We start from the raw sequence: 20,816 nt of genomic DNA, 5'->3' as shown, positions 1-20,816 counted from the left end.
GAAACCGGGATGTCAGTTCCAGTTCCACTTTCTTTTTATTTAAATAACCGAAGCAACAGCTGTGGCACAGCAGAGGGAAGCTGGGATGGGGTGTGTAGGAGGTGGCAGCAGTGTGGCCTGATGGAGGGGGGAAGAGTGAGCAGTGATAGGTCACAGTGGACTCCCCACACGCCTGTCAGGTTCAGCAGTCATGGCCATAGGATTGGGGGCACTACAGAGTAGCCATCAGGTAGTGATGTCTCCCCAAGTCCCAGAGACCTTAGGGACGGAAGCTAAGTCAGCTCCCTCAAGTGGCAGGGCCAGGGCATCCCAGTCGGGGTCACGGGCCCCGGAAGGCATTTTCAGCAGCCCCGGCGGCTGCATTGGCAGCTGCGGTTCGCACTGCAGGGTTGGAGAACACACCAGCAGCAAATTCTTGCTGGGCCTTCTGAAAGCTGGCACCTGTGCGGCGGTACAAGGAGTGGATCTGCGAGCAGAGAACAAAGACATTACAGCATATTCCAGCCACTGGTTCCCACCCCAGCCTAACAGCATCACCATCACTCAGCAGCCTGCTGCCCAGCACACACACACACACACCCAGAAACAAACATCCCAGAGGTCCAATAGCTGAGAACCACCCAGCAGCCTGGCCTGTGCCGGTTGCTCCTGAATGTTCCACCCAGGCCCCTGGGGATCCATGATCTCACCCTCCAGGCCCCACCTTCAACACACCCCTCACCCGTTTTAGCATGACAATTCCGAGCACAGCAATGCCAGTGAACAGCAGGGCCACCAGCAGCATGAGCACAGCTACTGCCGGATTGATCCTCAGCACCTCCAGAGCAGAGATCCAGCCACTGAAAGGAGGGGAAGGATGTGCCAGTGAAGAGGGGCTCCTCAGCTTCTCCAGTGGTTGCATCACCAACATCCCGTTCCTCCCCTTCCCATCAGCAGTGGCTCCCCTGTCAATCTGGCAGCATTCCAAGCACCACAATCCCAAACTGTATCTACACTCTTCCTAGTTTAATTCCAGTTTCTGAACCATTAGCCCTAAGCTCTCCAAGCCCTTCCAGGCACTTGTCTGGGGATTCTTCTTCCTCCTTTCGACTACGGTTCTATGCCTCCTCCAGGAGGCTGCCTCAGATTGGCCACATACAGCATTCTTCAATCTATACGTTGTCAAGAGTGCTGTCTGGGCTCTATCCTGGATGTCTTGTACCTCATTAAACTAGTACCTCCCAAAGATTAAGACCACATTTCATCTTTCTGAACAACTCATACTCCAGCACCCAGTGCTGCAAGCCTGGTCCAGAGGGAAAGGTGAGGGTGGATGACAGCCTCACAAACCTGAATCCCCAACCTGGGATACCAATGGCCTGGAGGACAAACAGCACATCCTGGGCGAAGAAAATGAAGAAGAAAACGAAGAAATTGAATGAACTGTCACTCCTAAAAAGCGGAAAAAAATAGGGAGTGTGGGAGAAGAATTAGAGATGAAGGATAGGGAGATGTGGGACCCATCCCAGGTTCCCATCACTCTCCCACCTTACCGGAAAGCCTTATACATGGGGCGGTACCAGCAGACAAGGGAGCAGGGCGTGAAAAGGAGGATCCAGAGGATGGAAAGCCCAAAGCCCGAGCCACTGCTGGTTTCCACACAGAACTTGGCCAGGCAGGCGAGGAAGTTCAGGAGAAGAGCCAGAGTGCTGCCTAAGGGTCAGAGAAACAGGATGAGGAGTCCTTCTGGATTTCAATGAAGGCTCCTTCCCATCCATGTTCATCCTCTAACATTCACCAAATATGGCAGACTAAGGAAAGGAAGGCAGCTGCTGCCTTCATGGAATCCTCAATAGGGGAGATGGAGCAAGCAAATCTCAATTATGTGTGATGCTCTTGCAAAGACATTTAAAGAATTCAAAAATAATAAAAAAAAATAAATAAATAAAAAGAATTTAAAATCTATTCCTGTATGGGGACAATGAAAAGTGGGGAGACGACAAAAACACTGGCTAGCAGGCTGCTGAGTTCTAAACAGAGGTGAAGTGTTTGGTTCTAGGTGAGCCGACCCCCAGGGCAGTTAAAAGATCTACCTGTGGCTGGGCGTGGTGGCTCATGCCTGTAATCCCAGCACTTTGGGAGGCTGAGGCGGGCGGATCATGAGGTCAGGAGTTTGAGACCAGCCTAACCAACATTGTGAAACCCTGTCTCTACTAAAAATTCAAAAATTAGCCAGGTGTGGTGGCAGGTGCCTATAATCTTAGCTACTGGGGAGGCTGAGGCAGGAGAATTGCGAGAACCCAGGAGGCAGAGGCTTCAGTGAATGACATCGCACCATTGCACTCCAGCCTGTACAACAATAGCAAGACTCAAGAAAAAAAAAAAAAATTAGCTGGGCGTGGTGACATGCGCCTGTAATCCTAGCTACTCAGGAGGCTGAGGCAGGAGAATCCTGCCTTGAACCTGGAAGCACAGATTTAAGTGAGCTGAAATAGTACCACTGCACTCCAGCCTGGGCGACAGAGCGAGACTTGGTCTCAAAAAAAAAAAAAAAAAAAAAAAAAAAAGATCTACCTGTAACTTCCTCCAAACGGCTTCCCACTACTCACACATCCAGAGGTAGTACATGGTGGATACCGTCTTCTGAAATTCTTGGGGAATCTCCATGGAGATGTCCTGGAAAAAGCAGGGCTGAACTGGACAAAAAGAAGGTAGAGGGGGCCAATTGTTCTGTCGAGCTGTAAGGCACAAAAAGAACAGGGGACTCCAGAAGTAAGGCAGAGACCAACAAAGGAATCACTCCCTCTTCTCTCCATCCCTGAATCCTGTCTCTTTCTTTTTCTTTTTTCTTTTTTTTTTTTGAAACAGGGTCTCACTCTGTCGTTCAGGCTGGAAGGTAGTGGTATGACCACGGTTCACAATAGTCTCAACTTCCTGGGCTCAAGCAACCCTCTCATCTCAGCCTATAGTTTTTTTTTTTTTTTCTGAGGAGGAGTTTTGCTCTTGTTGCCCAGGCTGGAGTGCAATGGTGGTGCGATCTCAGTTCACTGTAACCTCTGCCTTCCAGGTACAAACGATTCTCCTGCCTCAGCCTCCCGAGTAGTTGGGATTACAGGCACGTGCCACCACGTCCAGCCAATTTTTGTATTTTTTTTTTTTTTTTTTGAGACGGAGTTTTGCTCTTATTACCCAGTCTGGAGTGCAATGGCACGATCTCGGCTCACCGCAATCTCCGCCTCCCAGGTTCAGGCAGTTCTGCCCCAGCCTCCTGAGTAGCTGGGATTACAGGCACGCACCACCATGCCCAGCTAATGTTTTTGTATTTTTAGTAGAGACGGGGTTTCACCATGTTGACCAGGATGGTCTCGATCTCTTGACCTCGTGATCCACCCGCCTCGGCCTCCCAAAGTGCTGGGATTACAGGCTTGAGCCACCGCGCCCGGCTCAATTTTTGTATTTTTAGTAGAGGGAGGGTTTCACCATGTTGGCCAGGATGGTCTTGATCTCCTGACCTTATGATCTGCCTGCCTCAGCCTCCCAAAGTGCTGGGATTACAGGCATGAGCCACCACACTTGGCCAATTTTTGTATTTTTAGTAGAAACAGGATTTTGCCATGTTGGCCAGGCTAGTCTCGAACTTCTGACCTCAGATGAGCCACCAGCCTCAGCCTCCCAAAGTGCTGGGATTACACGCATGAGCCACTGTGCCTGGCTGTGCACGCTGATTTTTTTCTTCAATGTTTTGGAGGCAAATCTCACTATGTTGTTCAGGTTGGTCTCTAACTCCTGAGCTCAAGCAACCTGCCTGCCTTGGACTCCCAACAGGCATGAGGAACCATACCCAGCCCTAGATCTTCTTTTTATCTCCAATTTGGGTTCCAAGGAGACAAGGGAGAGTGAAAAAAATAATACTAAGTGTGGCCGGGCACAGTGGCTCATGCCTGTAATCCCAGCACATTGGGAGGCCAAAGCAGGCAGATCATGAGGTCAGGAGTTCGAGACCAGCCTGACCAACACAGTAAAACCCCATCTCTACTAAAAATGCAAAAATTAGCTGGGCGTGGTGGTGCACACCAGTAATCCCAGCTACTCAAGAAGCTGAGGCAGGAGAATCGCTTGAACCCAGGAGGCAGAGGCTGCAGTGAGTCGATATCACACCACTGTAGCCAGCCTGGCGACAGAGTGGAACTCTGTCTCCAAAATAAATAAATAAATAAAATAAAATAAAATAAATAATAATACTAAGTGTTTATTACTATTTAAAACATCAAAGCACCATACCAAGCACTTCACATATATGATCTTGTTTAACCTTCAAAACAGTCCTGTCAATTAGATGCAAACATGGTTTTCATTTTATAAATAGGGAAACGGAGGCATTCGAGATTAAGTAACTTCGCTCATGATCCCCAAAATTCAAACTCAGCAGTCTAACTCCAGAGCCCAGGCTCTTAAGACCTGTTTTTGCTCCTCCCAAACACTCAGGCGCTCTTTCCCACCCTACAACTTACTAGCAGTGCCCCCCAGGGCAGCATGCTGCAGCTCCCGCTCCCTTCGGTCCAACTCCTCTGCCTTCCGGTTGAGCTCCTCCTGTTTCTTTAGCAGCTCAGCTGTGGCTGCTGCAGCTGAAGCCTGCCCAGTGTGAGCAGAGGGAGATAGATGTGAGCCCTGGGCCCCAGGACTGGCCCTTCTCCCCAGCTCTCACCTGCACACCTCCTGTACCTGAGTGCTGTAGGAGCCATAGTTCTTAGGTTCTGTGGGGCTGAGCTTTCTCGAGGACTGCAAGGAGGGAGCTGAGGGTGGAGGCAATGGAGCAGGGGCTGGAGGCTCATAGGCTGGCGGTGGCTGTTGACGGAAAGACTTTAGTGATCATCTAGTCCCTCACAACACAGAACTCATGATGTAAGGAAGCAGCCCTTCCCTCATTTGTTAGGAAGCTAGTTCTGTTGAATTTCTGTCAGAACTCTATGATGACCTGTAGCAGCCTCATCATCCCTCACATCCAATTCTTTAACAAGGATTCAAATCACTCGTCTACCATGTCTCCCCACTTAACTGTAGGTTTTTCTTTTTTTCTGGGGATGGGGTGTAGGAGTCTCTTTCTACCACCCAGGCTGGAGTGCAGTGGTGCAATCATCACTCATCAAAGCCTCAAATTCCTGGACCCAAGCAGTCTTCCCATCTCAGCCTCCCAAGTAGCAAGAACTACAGGCATGTGCCACTACACCTAGCCAATTTTGTAAATGTTTCAAGAGATGGGGTCTCGCTATGTTGCTCAGGATGGTCTCCATCGGCCTCCCCAGTAGCTAGGACTATAGGCGTGCACATCATGCTCGGCTCCCTTTTTTTTTTTTTTTTAAATAAGTTTTAAGTACTATGAAAACCCCTTAACTTCTTACAACTCACCATTTTCTAATCTAGTGGACAAACACACGTAGTCCCCCTCATACATACATACAGTAACCTTCAAACTGCACAGCCTACCTAAACTCCAACCAGCCCAACGCTTTTCTTCAAGGAAGCCTTCCCAAACAGAACATTGGTTAAGGCCTTGTCAGCGTCCAGATCTTCCCAGGACTGACTTTTAGAGCTCATACCATTTGCGTTGGTGGCCCTGGTGGCCCTAGAAGGATGAGGCATCCCACGGCCAACCAGTCTCTCTCAGGGGGCTAAGATCACAGTGCCTCTTCCATCCTGTGCATGCAGAAAAGTCCCCTGTACCCAAGCCGACTAGTCTTATCGTCAAACCTTCCTCTTCCTTGCCCTCCCCTAGGGGCTCCAGTAGCTCACCTCCCGGGTCTCAAAAGGGTTGTAGACGTCAAGCGTGGCATACTGCCGGCTGGGTCGGTGCTGGATCACAGCTGGGTCCTGCGGGCAGAGACCTGGGGCTCAGCTGGCACCCGGTGCCACCTAGGGGAATTCCCAGGGACCTTTCCCAAACTGCTTGTGGCTCTAAGTACGGCACTTTCGGTGCCACTCTGTTATCCCAGGCCTGGGACAACATTGGCCTCAAATCCATCATCCAATACTGCCAACACCAGCCCTTTAAGGGGCAGGGCCCGCCCCCCCAGAATGCTCGCTGGTCTGGAGTCACTGTCCCCGCACGTGGCAGCCCTTCCTAGGATCAAATGTCACGAACGGGGATTCAAGTTAGCCCGATCCTACAGAAGAATCAACCTGACTGCCCAAAAGAGGCCGGCAGGCACAAGTCACCTGAAAGGGGTTGTCAAGCTCGCTGGGCTCGGCGAACGGGTTTCCGTCTCTGCTCTGAGCCATGTTTGCAACTGCGGCCTTCACCGCTCCCAGCCCTCCACGCCCCTGCCGCAGCAGTGGCGGCAGCGGTGGCCACGAGAGTCCACTCCGCTCGCCTCAGTTCGCCCCGCTTCTCTCTGCACGGATTGGTTCCACGGACCGGAAGAGCCACAAGGATCCCCGCAGCGGCCGTGGGTTGCGCCGGCGTCTTGGCCAAAAGTTAAGACGGAAGCACTCCCACGTGATACCTCTAACCCAGTGCCCACAGCCAGGTACCGCCCCTCTTCCACGTGACTTCCTTCCACTAACGAACTACATTTCCCAACAGCCCTGTCGTAGGAATTCGTCCTTCCTAGTCTCCCGAGATGGACGACGGGAGCCTTCTGACCAGCCACGGCAGCCCCCAGGAGCCCAGTTGAGTACGTCTTCAACCTGGGTTTCTGGCTCTATACTGGGGTGCAACCTAATGGCTCTAGGAGCCAGATCTTTCCCAACACTCATAATTCCACATCCGAAAAGTGTCACCTTATAACACTTCTCTATTCTAACCTGAAAGAAATGCTGCCCCACCCATCACTACCCTCCCCTAAGATAAGGTGGACAGGGGAAATAAACTGGTAGCTTGGCTCTGGTTAATTTTGGAGGGTAAGAAGGACTCCCTTCATACCCAAACTCAGAAAGGTTGCCAATCGTTTCATCCCTCCACCCCAGTATTCCCAAACCTCCAACTCCAGGGATGGGGGTCAAATGAAGCACATCATTTTATTTCACAAAGACTGTACAAAATTCCTTATAAAACATGGGATAGATGCCACCTGGATACCTCACTCGGCCCCCATCCAACTCCATATGAGTGGGCAAGTGAGGGTGGGTAGAAAGTGTGTGGATGGAATAATATTATGTACAAGGCAGGGGTTGAAGTGATAGGTACAAGTTCTTTCATATTTACACTATTTCACATATTCACAGATATATAGAGAGCCAGGAGGAAGGAGTGAATTCTGGCTCTGTTCTCTTGTATAAAAAAGCACCAGTGTCCTGGACTGGACACCCACTGCTATAAGAGATGCAGGGGGGTCCAGGCCCTGATCGTCACCGACTGATATCCCGACTGGAGTCCCACAACTTGTTGGGTGGCTCAGCCCGAAGGCGGGCGAAGAAAGGATGCTGAAGGGCTTCACCCAAGGTCAGCCGCTTAGCTGGTTCATACTCTAGCATGCTTTCAATCAGATCGAAGAGCTGGTGGTGTTCCTCTGCCTCTGAGGTCAGATACCGCTGGTGGAGGAGGGCAGGAAAAAGGTGAGGCAGGATGCCTTACAAACCCTGCCTTCTTCAAGGCCCTACCTTTCATTATTGGAGAACCAAGGCTCTGCTTGCAGCCAGTTTGAAGGCTACCTTACCACGACCACACCAGGACCAATGTTTCTGATATTATAGCTCAACCTACCTTCCCACTAGCACAATTACTCCATAATCTTTGAAAGTTCTTTCTACTTGTATATCCTTGTCAACTTCATGAATCTTCTTTAGCGCCTCATTAAAATGTAAGCTCTTCAAAGGTAGTTTATTCTTTTCTGTCTGACCTAAAGAATCCAGGACATTGCTTTGATCTCTGGTTGTCTCAAGGTTAGGCTGTCTAACCTCCTTCCCTCCACAAAACCACTCCCTCTTATCTCTCCTCTGTTGACCAAAGATGTCTTCTTTCAGCTTTCCTCCCCTCCTTTCCTAACCCTCTGCTTGTGAAGAGCATTCCAGGGGCAAACCACCCTAAGAAGGAAGTGATTTCTGGATGATGGGCACTATTTATCCCCAGCCCAGCTCACCCGAAGTGGTTTGCAGTTCTCACGAACATAACGCCCAGCTGATGTGTTCTCATCCCAATCCAGGCGACCCCGGTAAAAATATTTCTGCTTTCTAGAGGGGAAGGGGAGGTTGAGGAATCAGAAGGTCAACCTTGTTACAATTCCCATATTTCCCCATCTGAAAGTAACTGTGGGGAGAGGAGGTGTCAAAGAAAAAGAAAATGATATGAAATAGACCAATTAATTCTGTGGAGAGAAGAGGAAAAGGGTTAACTAGCACCCATTCAAGGTTCACCTTGTCTTTCGGATCATCCGGGAAGGGATAGGACCCAAAATCCTTTCCATCATGGCTAGATGCTCTCTGTTGTCATGAGTCTGGGAAACAAAAACAGAACTGAGCCTGGGACTAAAAAGGGGACGCTGAGGCCCAGTTGCCAGAAGATGCAGAACTGAGTAGGCAGGTCCTCAGCAGACAACAAAGGAACCAGGTAGAAGAATGCCAGGTGGTCAAGTAAGACACCCCACCACTTACCTGGAAGAGGGTGAAGCCCACATAGTACTCAAAGATGATGCAGCCTATACTCCACACATCACAAGGCTGTGACCAGCCCAACTCTGGGTGAGAACGGGAAGGAAAAGGTGTTAGGAGGCTTAGGCAGCCCCACCCTCACCACATCATCTCACATACTCGGACAGCCTTGCCCTCCCTTACCAAGGATGACCTCTGGTGCTCGGTAATGGCGAGTGGAGACAATGGTACTATGGTGCTCATGGTCAAAGGTGGCACTGCCAAAGTCTACCACCCGCACAGCCGTGCTCTTCACGCTGCGCTCATCTCGCTTCTAGGAGCAGAGGAGGAAGAGAATGAACCTCTGCACCCAGACTGAGATTCTACCACTATTCCCTATGGTGCTTCTGAACCTTAAAAAAGCAACTGTGATCTCCTGCCTGCCCTGACAAGCGCTGGGAAATTTCCTGCTTTACAGCTTCCACCACAACCAGCAGAGTACTTTTAGGATTGGGGAGTAAAAGGATTAAGGAATGATTGTGCAACAGTGTGCGTATCTGTAAGCATCTGAAGGCTATACCCAATTGCCCGATATGTAGTTTTTCTGAAAATATTTAACATGTAGCAAAAGAGGTTTTGCTGAACATCTGTAACATGTAGCAAAGGGGTTTTGCTAAAAATATATAACATGTAGCAAAGGGATCAAGGGAGGAAGAGCTTTAGGTCTGAGATCTCCACTATTTCCAGTTGGTCAAGGAAGCCAAGCTTTCCTAACTCACAGGAATATACATCTCAGAAAAGAAGTACAGGCTGGGTGCTGTGGCTTACACCTATAATCCCAGCATTTCAGGAGCCCGAGACAGGCAGATCAACTGAGGTTAGGAATTTAAGACCCAGCTTGGCCAACATGGCAAAACTCTACCTCTACTAAAAATATAAAACCCAACCAGGCATGGTGGTGGGTGCCTTTACCCCAGCTACTCCAGAGGCTGAGGCAGGAGAATCACTTGAACCTGGGAGGTAGAGGTTGCAGTGAGCTGAGTTGTGCCACTCACTCCAGTCTGGGCAACAGAGCGAGAGTCCATCCCCCCAAAAATACATAAATTAAGAAAAAAAGTCCAAACCAAGAATCTTAAAAAATTTCACCCTACTGGAAAGTTATCTGAAGTCCCTTGTACAAGTTCTCTCCCAATTTAAGTCTTAAGAGATCCCTCCCTTTCAACCTATCTAGTTTTACCCAGTTGGAGCCAGACAGGAAGAAAATGTGGGAGGACAAAGTAAGAAAGAGCTTGGCAAGAGGCGAAGTGCCCCAGCTGCCTGCCCCCAGTAACCATGGGCAGACCCTATCCAACTTACCTTCTCTAGGTTGTAGGTGAGCTCATAGTCTGAATTCACAAACAGAATATTTTCAGGCTTGAGGTCTGTATGTGTCAGCTTGTTATCATGGAGGACTGCAGGGGAGAAGGCCAGGTCAGGCTTGGTACAGGTGGCCAGAGCTAACTTGTATCAGCTGACCCCTGACCTGGTTAGCTAGGGCAAAACCAGTGAGGAGACAGGTCCAGAATCACTAGGGCTGCTTTCTGCTCTATACCTAAATGGAATGCCTGGTCTAAGAAGCCCTGCTCTCTTAATATAAGATATATATGTATCTCAATTGATGTAAAAATAGTTAGCTTTGAGTTGTAGAGTGTACACACTTTGGCATGTGTCTAGCTGACATTATGTGAACTCAATTCTGTGAAACTGTATTGTTTTGATGATGTATTTCTTTAATACATCAAAAGGAATGATGTATTTCTTTAAATTCCCCACCTTGCCCCTTAGCTGAACTACATACTCTGTGTTCCCATCTGCTCTACTGTGAATGAACATCTCATCCCAGACACATATTAAGCCTTTAGCCCAAGGAGTGTATTTTCATCTATGTTTGCTGTCTGATGCTTTCCCAAGAAGGGGAGGAAAAGAAAGGGGGAGGGTGATTAAGTGCTTTGATTCCAAAGGCTTTCTCTTCTAGCTGCTACTACGTTAGATGCACAGTAAGAGCAATCAGTGACGGTAAAGACATGAGTCGAGGAGTTAAGTCAGAAGAGGTTTCAAGATGACAGTAAATAAAAGAACCACAGATAATAGAGAGCTGACTGTTTAGAGGCTTCACCAGTGCATAACCAAGACAAAGAGATCCATGAAGGGAGCGGCTGCCCCAGAGTCCACTTCAGCCCACCCCACTCACACTTGACGGCCTGGCACAGCTGGAAGGCCATGTGGCGCACTTGGTGGATGGGATAGGGCAGGTAGTTGTTGTCTTTGAGGAAATCGAAGGTGCTAAGGCCCAGAAGCTCAAAGGAGATACACATGTGGCCATGGTAGTCAAACCAGTCAAACATCTGGACACAGAGGCTGAGAAGAGAGATGGAGGAAGGGAGGTTGTCTGATGAGCTCCCATCTGCCCATCAGCCCTCCAACAAGGAGGGACTTCATAGCTGTTGATTCCATATACCTGTGTAAAACCAAGCCAGTTAATACTAACACCAAAATTCAGTTCAGCTAGGGAATAGCCTCTGCCAGACCCAAGAAGAATGGTACTACCTGCCAAGCTTCAAAACATTTTCCTGTATCATTTTAAATAGTTCAAAAAACTACTGAAGAGCCTTTGAGTGCCAAGCTCCAAACAGTATAGATCCTAGATCATCAAACTGTCTATCCTAAACCCCAAACCCAGCCCAACTCCTGACATTCATTCATCACCAGCCACCACTGGGCTCTTTATACTTACTGGTCTCATATCTTGGCTTAATGTCCTTATTCTATTTTTGGACTGTGAATGTATGTGAAAATATTACTGCATAAATGTCTGTGGCCTCATCAGCATATTTCTACTTATAAAAGCTTAATTTATTGTTCGATGATGTTGACCCTCAGTTCTACGGCTTTGTCCAGGGTATATCTCTACAGAAGCCATTCTAGGCTAGGCCCAAACTAAAGAGCAATCTAACTGCCCTGAATACAATGGGGAGTGGATTAAGGAAGGTCACAGGCCCCCCTTTCCCACCCTGATGTTCTACTACTCTAAGATGATGAACCAAAGATGAATGGATGAGAAGGTCTAGAATTCTCCTGTCTGCCTAAACCAGGTCTAGAAGCCTCTCCTGTGTAGGGGTTGGGCCTCTTAGCCTCCCCACATACTTCCTTGCTTGCTTACTTCTTGTTGTCAGGGTCTTTCTCATTGATTTTCTCCAGCACATTGATCTCAAGTCGAGCTGCTTCCTTGTACTTCTCCACATTCTTAATGATCTTCAGGGCAACTCGCGCTCCACCCCTGTAGGTTGGCAGGAGAGGCTTTTGCTGGGTTCTCAAGAATGTCTCAAATCGAACAGGGCCATAAAGGGACTAAGAACTCCTGCCTTTGGCTGATCAGCAAAAAGGCCCCATATAAGCCCCACCATCTCTTTATCCCCACATAGTAGGGAGGGGCTGACAGTTACCTGCGATGGTCAACACATTGTACAACTCGGCCGAAGGTCCCCTCTCCTAACGTGCTAACGATTTCATCTGAAATGAAAGACAGCAGGGTCGGGGAGAGGGAGGGAGAGAAGGTGGGGAATAAGCTGAGTTGGAAGAAAAAAGGGGACAGCAACCTGGGGTGGAGATGAAGGAAGGGGAACAGATACAGATGGTCACAGGGGAAGAAAACCCCTGCTTCATTCCCACCACCTTTAACCCAGGGGCCGTGAGAGCTGGGAGTGGACAACAGAGGTCAATTCTCAACAGCAACTCAAACCACCCAGATAAACAACACCACTGAGAAAAGGCAAGAGGCTGTGACTCAGGTTGGCTTGGGACGTTAGGATGGCTATGGGACCATTACAGGCTATAGGATTGTTACGATTTGGCTTGTACATCGCTCTTGTAGCCAGTCCCCGACGTGGTAGATGAGGTGGCCCTCAGCGTCGTCCTCTACACTCTTGGCTCTCCGGCTGCTGTGCTGCTGTCGGGGGGCAGGGGGGGTCGGAGCAAGCCAGGTGTCGGAGCGGGGGCCGGAGGGAGGCGGGGTGGGTGGTAGAGGGGTCACCGGTCACAGGCGCCCAGCCAGGGGGGACAGACGATGATGGGGGACAGTGGAAGGGAACACGTCAGATGCAGTAAGGTGGATCGGTGTGAGAAGAGAGAGCGGCGCATAATCCCAAGTCCCCAAACCCAAAACAGGAACAGGGAGAGGCATGGGCAGAGCAGAGAAGTGGTGTTGTTGCCAATGTCACCCACAACCCCATGCTCTACACAATGCCCTTCTGGGCAGACACAGATCTCCCCTTGCCCCCACCCAAGCCCGCCTGCCAAGGGGGCTACAGAGCCCAGGGCTTGGGGGAAAAAGGCAGCTCACAAGCAAGGTCCCCATTAAAGAGTGGAGGCCACTGGGGTGGAGGAGCTGCTCCCAATATAATAAGCCCAACATGCCAGGGAGAGCACTGGGGGTCACAAATGCTCTGTGCCCATCCATCTCCAAAGCAGATTCCAGGGCCCTTCAAGAGTCGTAGAGCTTCCAAGAGAGTAGGCAAACTCGGTGCCCACCTCAGTGTTCATGCCCCAATGCTCAGCTGAGAACAAGGATACTTCTCACTTACCAGAGTCCTAGAGGGCCTGCAGAAGAGTGGGGAGAGGAAGGGCCTGGGCTGGCACTCACCGAAGATGAGCGGCTAAATGTCCGGCTGCGCCTCCTCCGCCGCCTGTGCTTCCTCCGGCTGCTGCGCTGGCTGCGGTAACTGCTGTTCTCCCGCTGATATTCATAGGAATGCCGATAGTCCGTGTCATAGTAGGCATCTCCTCGATCCCGGCTATAATCGTTGCGTCTGTAGCTGCCACAGTATCGCCGGTCATACACCCTCCGGTCGGATGAACGATCATCATAACTGCTGTTGGATAACAAATACCCATTAGGTGTATCTATTCAGACCACAGTCCCTACCATACCCTGTGACAAGGTCCTGCCTTGGTGAGGACAAACAGTAACGCTAGAAAACTGTTCTCAGACACTTATTGAGTAATTGAGAGGACTAAGGGACCAGAGAAGTGAGGTAACAAAGCACATCTGCCATGTCACCAACACCCCTGAAAAGGCATCTGCAGGACTACTTCCTCTTGGGGCCTTCTCCCCGCAGCAGTGATACAAAGAAACAAAGAGCTATTTCTTTCTCAAGCTTTCCTGACTGAAATCCACCCTTGCTCTAAACCATCCCTAACTCACTCTTCCCACTGAACACGCCACTAAAATACTAAAACTGGGCAGGGTGTGGTGGCTCACGCCTGTAATCCCAGCACTTTGGGAGGCCGAGGCAGGCAGATCCCTTGAAGTCAGGAGTTTGAGGCCAACATGGCGAAACCCTGTCTCTACTAAAAATGCAAAAAAAGTTGGCCAGGCATGGTGTCACATGCCTGTAGTCTCAGCTACTCAGAAGGCTGAAGCACAAAAAATCGCTTGAACCCAGATGTGCAGATTTTGCAGTGAGCTGAGATCATGCCACTGCACTCCAGCCTGGGCAACAGAGTAAGACTGTGTCTCAAAAATAAATAAATAAGTAAATAAATAATATTTAAAAATTTTATAAAATGGGGGCAGGCGGATTGGGGAGGGATAACATTAGGGAGAAATACTTAATGTACATGACAGGGGGGATGGATACAGCAAACCACCATGGCATGTGTATACCTATGTAACAAAGCTGCATGTTCTGCACTCGTACCCCAGAACTTAAAAGTATAGTTTAAGACAAAAAAAAAGTCTATCAAAAAAATAAAATATTGAAACCACGAAGATCTAACGTTGTCTTATCTGTTGGCTTATTAGTTACCTGTAGCTCCCAGTCCTTTGCACATGCTTTCCCTCTGCCAAAAGACACTCCCCCACCTGACTCCTACTTGTCCTCCAGACATACGCAGATGTCACTTTCTCTGCAATGTTTTCTCTGAATTCCACATCCTGCCCTTCTAACCAAACCCACTGGGTACATCCTCAGTTCCTCACTGTGTATTGGAACACTTAACGCTGCAACGCAAATGGCTTCTTGGGTTATCTATCCTGAACATTACCTTTAGCCAGCTACTTAATGGTTTTAGCATATAACCAATAAGTATTTGCTGAACAAATGAATGAGCCAGTGACCCTGTGTTTGAGTTTCTCTTCCTGAGGCCTCACCTTCGAGAACGGACATGGTAGCTATCCTCTCGCCGGCGCCGTCGTGTGCGGTCACTACTACTTGACCAGGAGCGACTTCTTCGTCGCTTATGCTTTCGGCTCCGATAGTGTTCACGGTAACTCCCCCGGCTGCCTCGCTCTGAGGAATGGTACCTTCGAGGATGAGGCATCTGAAAGGGAAGGGAAGGGAAAGTGGAAACAGGAAAGTTCTGAGTTTTCAGAAGTCTTCTACAAGGAGTGCCTGCTCCAAAGACACTAAGCTGCTTTCTGCTATTTTTTTTTTAATTTTATTTTTTACTCTCTTTTTTTCTTAAGGCCAAGCTACAGCATGGATCTGCTCTTTTATTTCTGCCTCTTTTTACCAGGCACAACTTCCTCAGTCTTCCTCTGTACTTACAATTCCTCCTTATTGGAGTATAGCCACCTACTAACTCTGGCTGAAACTCTACAAAGTCCCCAAACCCATCCCTCATTACCCCCCACTCAGCTCAAGTGTTCTATCCTCATTTTCTCCAAACACAGCTCCATGAAGACTTTCAGGTTTAGGACACACAGTTCATTACAGGGGAAAGTATATGACGACCGGTGGAGACTGCCACAGTTCATCCCTGGTCAGGATCTAAGATACAGATCTGTGCGGTGCTGAGTTCCTCACAAGTCAATAGAATAAAGCTTTGGTTTACAGTTATGATCAATGTTGTACAGTCATTAAGAGTACCTCTCATCTCCCCAAGTAAACTATCAGTGTCCTGAGGGTAGAAATCCAGTCTCCCAGGTTTCTACAAATACCAGGTAAATGTCAAATACTAACAGTTCCAGGGATCTGGGTCGGGCCCCTTGAAGTAACTTAATCATCTCTCACATCTTTGGTCAACTCTCCCTCGAGAGCTTTTAATGCAGTAGGCCACCAACTACAGTCAGCATCCCATTTGGCCCCTCCACTCTTGTTCTTAAGACGTAGACAATAACTGGTTTTTAATTAATATCAGCCCTATTTGGCTGAGAGCTGGCCACCTTCCAGTTAATGGAATGGTTCACAAATCTTTTTTTTCCTTCAAGGAAAAAAGAGAAAAATCACTGTCACAATCCAGGAAGATGAGAATAGGAAGGCAGAGTAAAATGAAACAGGCCAAGGGACAGAAGTCTGGGTTGGGGGGGGAGGGGTGCATGAGAATCAGGTATGCAAAAGGTTTAATGATTCCAGTGTCTGACTCCCATTCTGCATATCTTCCCAACCTCCCCAAATTGAGGAGGGTGGCATTTGATGCATTATTGGCATAACTGGGGCCGGTAGAATACTAAGAGGCAAGCACAGTATTTTCCCAGGTAATCCATTCTAATTAGCATAGCCACATAAATGCCATCTCACCACACACTACCATCAAACGGCCTCACAGTACTTTACCGTCAAAGAATCACTAGCCTACCTTTCTCAAGTTCGAAATCTTTTGCTTTTTCCTTACTCAGAAAATACAGAACTCCTATAGGCAAATTCTTCCTGCATGCTCCAAGTGACAAGGTGATGTGTTCCTCCCCTTCAGCTTTGACTGGACCCCTGAGTCCAACTTTGATATTCTGCTCCTTCACAGCTCTGGAACCACTCTTATCCTTACTTTATCACCCCTTCTAGTCTGGCTCCATCCAAGTTTCCTATAGGTCTTCTCGGTACATCCCAGGCAGGCCGACCTCCTTCCTCCTCATCTCCCTACTCTGCCACTTCATAGGTCTCAACTCTCCTTCTCTCCAAATCTCGCCCCCGTCCCTTGCCCCCAATCCAAGCCTAACCCCGCCCGCCCCGCGGTCGCCATCTTTTCGCCGGGCCCCGCGGCCAGCCAGCCCGCGCGCTCACCGTTCTGGCGGCGAGGCCCGTGCGCTTGTCCCACAGGAAGTCCGTGATGGCGGCGGCACTGCGGCCGGAGTCCCGGCACCACCGCGGCGACGAAGTGCTGCTCCACCCCCCCAACCCGGGACCCTGGGACCTCCCGCCCCGTTCCCGGGCTCCGCTTCAGTCCCGCCCGCCCCGGCTCCGTCCCCGCCCCTAAGATCTGCTTGGCGCCGCTCGCACCGCCCCCGCCCGGGGCCCGATCCCAGCTCGGTCTCCGGCTCTGGCCTCTCCGCTCCGCCGCCGCCGCCGTGAGCGAGCACGTACGCACGGACGCACGTTCTGCGTCGCTTCCCAGATACCCGCTGGGCTCCGCCCCCAGTACCGCGCGCGCCACCACGTGCTCACGTAGCTGGCAGGCGTCGGTCTGTCAGAGCCCTGGAGATACTGGGGGCGGAAGTTCTTAGGGGCAAGGAGGGTCCACTGGGACGCTCTGGAAGCCTTCTAGGCCCGCTACGTTCCGCCTTCTGTCCTTTCCCACCCCCTCTTCAGTCTTTTACCCTTTGCATGGAGACGCGTGGCTTAGTTAGGTTTGGAGTTTAAAAGAAAGGATTGTCATTTACAGTGTCGCTGCTAGCCTGGCTCCAGGCAGGCTTCACCATCAAGCCCGACTCTAGTGAGGCTTGATGGAGAACTCTCATTCTGCATAGCCTGAAAATAACCATTTCTTAAAACTTCACCTACCTATCCCCAGGACAGAAGTTTGCCACCTTTTGTCATCAACAAAAGTTATGCACCACTGGGGCTGGGGACACAGCCATGGAGGAAAGGTTTGAGCAATGAAGGGATGGAGAATTGGTGCTGAAAAGGGGGACTCACTTGAGAACTGTATCCTAAGGTGGCTTACATAATGTGTAAGAAATGTAAGTTTGCTACAGGCGTGTGTCACCACGCCCGGCTAATTTTTTTTTTTTTTTTTTGAGACGGAGTTTCGCTCTTGTTACCCAGGCTGGAGTGCAATGGCGCGATCTCGGCTCACCGCAACCTCCGCCTCCTGGGTTCAGGCAATTCTCCTGCCTCAGCCTCCTGAGTAGCTGGGATTACAGGCACGCACCACCATGCCCAGCTAATTTTTTGTATTTTTAGTAGAGACGGGGTTTCACCATGTTGACCAGGATGGTCTCGATCTCTTGACCTCGTGATCCACCCGCCTCGGCCTCCCAAAGTGCTGGGATTACAGGCGTGAGCCACCGCGCCCGGCTTGCCCGGCTAATTTTTAAAAACATTTTTTCTTGTAGAGATGGTGGATCATTTGAACACAGGAGTTTGAGACCAGACTGGGCAATGGGGTGAAACCCAGACTCTACAAAAAATACAAAAATTAGGTAGAGTGCGATGGCTCACGCCTGTGATCCCAACACTTTGGGAGGCCGGTGCAGGTAGATCACTTGAGCACAAGAGTTCAAGACAGCCCAGCCAACATGGCGAAACCCTGTCTCTACTAAAAATACCAAAATTAGCCGGGTGTGGTGGCAGGTGGCTGTAATCCCAGCTACTCAGGAGGCTGAGGCATGAGAATTGCTGGACCTGGGGGGTGGAAGTTGCAGTGAGCCAAGACAGTGCCACTGCACTCCAGCCTAGGTGACAGTGAGACTGTGTCTCAAAAACAACAACAACAAAAAATTAGCCAGTCTTGGTGTCTCCCACCTGTAGTCCCAGCTACTTGGGAGGCTGAGGTGGGAGGATCACCTGCACTTAGGGAGATTGAGTCTGCAGTGACCTGTGATAGTGCCACTGCACTCCACCTTGGGCGACAGAGTGAGATCCTACCTTAAAAAGAAAATGAGGAGAAAGAGTTACTCTACAGACAGAATTGAGAAGTGGTCAGAAATGTAAATTGAAAGGGAAATAATATAATCTGAGAATAACTATGTTAGATATAGTGAACTCCAAGTTTCTCTTCAAATAATCAGTACCTCGGTATGTTTAGCTCTCTTATTCTTTAATTCTCCCTTTTAAAGTTTAGCTTCCTGATTCTCTGCACTCCTTTGCCTCTAGTTTTGGTAAACAACTTTCCCACCAGCTCTAATCAGTAGTTCACATCTGTTCTCCTGGTCACCTGCTTTGACCTGAGTCACCCCTGGTCACCTGTTCTGACCTGATCCATAGCCATCTTCCTACCAAACTACCCACCCCACCACTTCAGCTCATACTCCTGCTCTCTTTAAAATAGCCAATCAGAACTAGTTTAGGCTGTGCAGTCCAACCCTAGCCAATAGGGGAATGACACAGCAGTAGGGGCTACCTGCATCAGGAATAAGAACCCCTTCCCGGGCTGGGCGCGGTGGCTCACTCCTATAATCCCAGCACTTTGGGGGGCCAAGGTGGGTGGATCACGAGGTCAAGAGATCGAGACCATACTGGTCAACATGGTGAAACCCCGTCTCTACTAAAAATACAAAAAAATTAGCTGGGCATGGTGGCGCATGCCTGTAATCCCAACTACTTGGGAAGCTGAGGCAGAATTGCTTGAACCCAGGAGGCGGAGGTTGTGGTGAGCTGAGATTGCGCCATTGCACTCCAGCCTGGGTAATGAGCGAAACTCCGTCTCAAAAAAAAAAAAAAGAACCCCTTCCCTTCCCTTGTCCAAGTGTGTGCTCACCATTGCTCCATCTGTGAGACACACCCTTCTATAGAAGTAAATTACCTTGCTGAGAAAATTTATATTTGTGTGCTACTTCTTTTGCAGCACCAAAAAATTACATATAACAACTATATTAAAGTCAGGGAGCTGAGAAATTTGGCTCACACCTGCAGTCTTAGCTACTCAGGAAACTGAGGTGGGAATATTGCTTTGAGGCTGCAATGGGTTATGATCACACCACTGCACTTCAGCTTGGGCAACAGAGCAAGATCCTGACTCTAGAATGAGTAACTAAATAAAGTCAGGAAATATTAGAGGGGAGCTGGATGAAGGATAGTCAGATGGAAGTTAGATCAGTTAAGCAGACATAGTTTAGAGAAGTTCCCTAAAATAGACAATGAAGGGCGATCAATGAAGAAGTTGGGGAGAAAGAAGTAAAGATTTAATTTCCTCCTCCTGGAAACTTTTTCTAGTTTATTTATTCGTTCAACAAGCATTTACTAAATGTCCATTATGTGTACAGCATTGTGCCAGGTGCAAGGTTCCCGTTTCTCAGAGTTTTACAATCTAATAGGAGAGACAAACCTGTACATAAATAATGGGACCACCTGTGGTGGCTCATGCCTGTAATCCCAGCACTTTGGGAGGCCGAGGTGGGTGGATCACCTGAGGTCAGGAGTTCTAGACCAGCCTGGTCAACGTGGTGAAACCCCATCTCTACTAAAAGTACAAAAATCAGTCGGACATGGTGGCAGGTGCCTGCAATCCCAGCTACTCAGGAGGCTGAGGCAGGAGAATTGCTTGAACCTGGGAGGTGGAAGTTGCAATGAGCTGAGATTGCACCACTACACTCCTGCCTAGGCAACGAGAGTGAGACTCCATCTCAAAATAAATAAATAAATAATAATAATTGTAGCCCTGTGACATGAGCTGCTCAAAACAGCTGTGCCCTGGCTGCCATAAAAAAGCTCTAGAATAGGCTGGGCACAGTGGCTCACACCTGTAATCTTAGCACTTGGGGAGGCCAAGCTGGGCAGATCATGAGGTCATCAATTCGAGACCACCCTGGCCACCATGACGAAACCCCATTTCTACTAAAAATACAAAAATTACTGGGGCTTGGTGGTGCACGCCTGTAATCCCAGCTACTCGGGAGGCTGAGGCAGGAAAATTGCTTGAACACAGGAGGCGGAGGTTGCAGTGAGCTGAGCTCGCACCGTTGCACTCCAGCCTGGGCGACTGAGTGAGACTCCATCTTGGGGAGAAAAAAAAAAAGGCTATAGAATAGACCCTACCTGGGGAAAGGAGAGTTGGAAATGTGTTCCTAGGTTTCCTAGAGAAGCTAAGATCTGAACCAACCATTGGAAGGTGAATTGGAGGAGAATATCAGGCAGAGAAAATATTTGCAAAAGCATAGAGACAAGGCAGCACAAAGTCTTTCAGCATGATTGGGGCTCTGGCTTTCAAGAGAGGGACTGTCAGAAGAGGCATTGTTGAAAGTAGGTCCACATTTTTTAGGGCCTCATACATCATGCTAAAGAACTTAAATGAGGCCGGGCGCGGTGGCTCAAGCCTGTAATCCCAGCACTTTGGGAGGCCGAGGCGGGTGGATCACGAGGTCA

General features: G+C 49.3%; 2 protein-coding genes across 9 annotated transcripts; both read right to left on the bottom strand.

Annotated features, from left to right (window-relative positions):
- Window positions 1–10: 10 nt before the first annotated feature.
- Window positions 11–6,532, bottom strand: SCAMP3 (secretory carrier membrane protein 3). Its single transcript, XM_032264993.1, has 9 exons — window positions 6,193–6,532; window positions 5,770–5,847; window positions 4,702–4,824; window positions 4,491–4,611; window positions 2,589–2,717; window positions 1,533–1,692; window positions 1,330–1,431; window positions 722–839; window positions 11–466 (listed from the first exon to the last, which is right to left on the bottom strand). Exons 1-9 carry the CDS (start codon window positions 6,253–6,255, stop codon window positions 320–322), a joined length of 1,041 nt encoding a protein of 346 aa, XP_032120884.1. The 5' UTR covers window positions 6,256–6,532; the 3' UTR covers window positions 11–319.
- Window positions 6,533–6,968: 436 nt separating this feature from the next.
- CLK2 (CDC like kinase 2) lies at window positions 6,969–16,906 on the bottom strand. Of its 8 annotated transcripts, XR_004264713.1 has the most exons (14): window positions 16,578–16,906; window positions 14,729–14,898; window positions 13,220–13,448; window positions 12,439–12,526; window positions 12,024–12,090; window positions 11,741–11,857; window positions 10,772–10,938; window positions 9,898–9,992; window positions 8,746–8,875; window positions 8,566–8,648; window positions 8,329–8,408; window positions 8,055–8,145; window positions 7,679–7,814; window positions 6,969–7,506 (listed from the first exon to the last, which is right to left on the bottom strand). XR_004264713.1 is itself a non-coding variant. In XM_032264985.1 (13 exons), the coding sequence occupies exons 2-13, from the start codon at window positions 14,896–14,898 to the stop codon at window positions 7,324–7,326; spliced, it is 1,500 nt and encodes a 499-aa protein (XP_032120876.1). In that variant the 5' UTR covers window positions 16,578–16,906; the 3' UTR covers window positions 6,969–7,323. The 8 variants fall into 8 exon arrangements, 7 of the variants coding, with proteins under 7 accessions (XP_032120876.1, XP_032120879.1, XP_032120880.1 ...); XM_032264985.1 differs by lacking the exon at window positions 7,679–7,814; XM_032264988.1 differs by lacking the exon at window positions 7,679–7,814 and having other exon boundaries at window positions 12,439–12,523.
- Window positions 16,907–20,816: the final 3,910 nt, after the last annotated feature.

Source organism: Sapajus apella, unplaced genomic scaffold, assembly GCF_009761245.1.
Source record: "Sapajus apella isolate SASKATOON/1434 unplaced genomic scaffold, GSC_monkey_1.0 scaffold148, whole genome shotgun sequence".
NCBI lineage: Eukaryota > Metazoa > Chordata > Mammalia > Primates > Cebidae > Sapajus > Sapajus apella.
The sequence above is the reverse complement of the archived record's forward strand: the minus strand, read 5'-3'. Positions and strand labels throughout refer to the sequence as shown.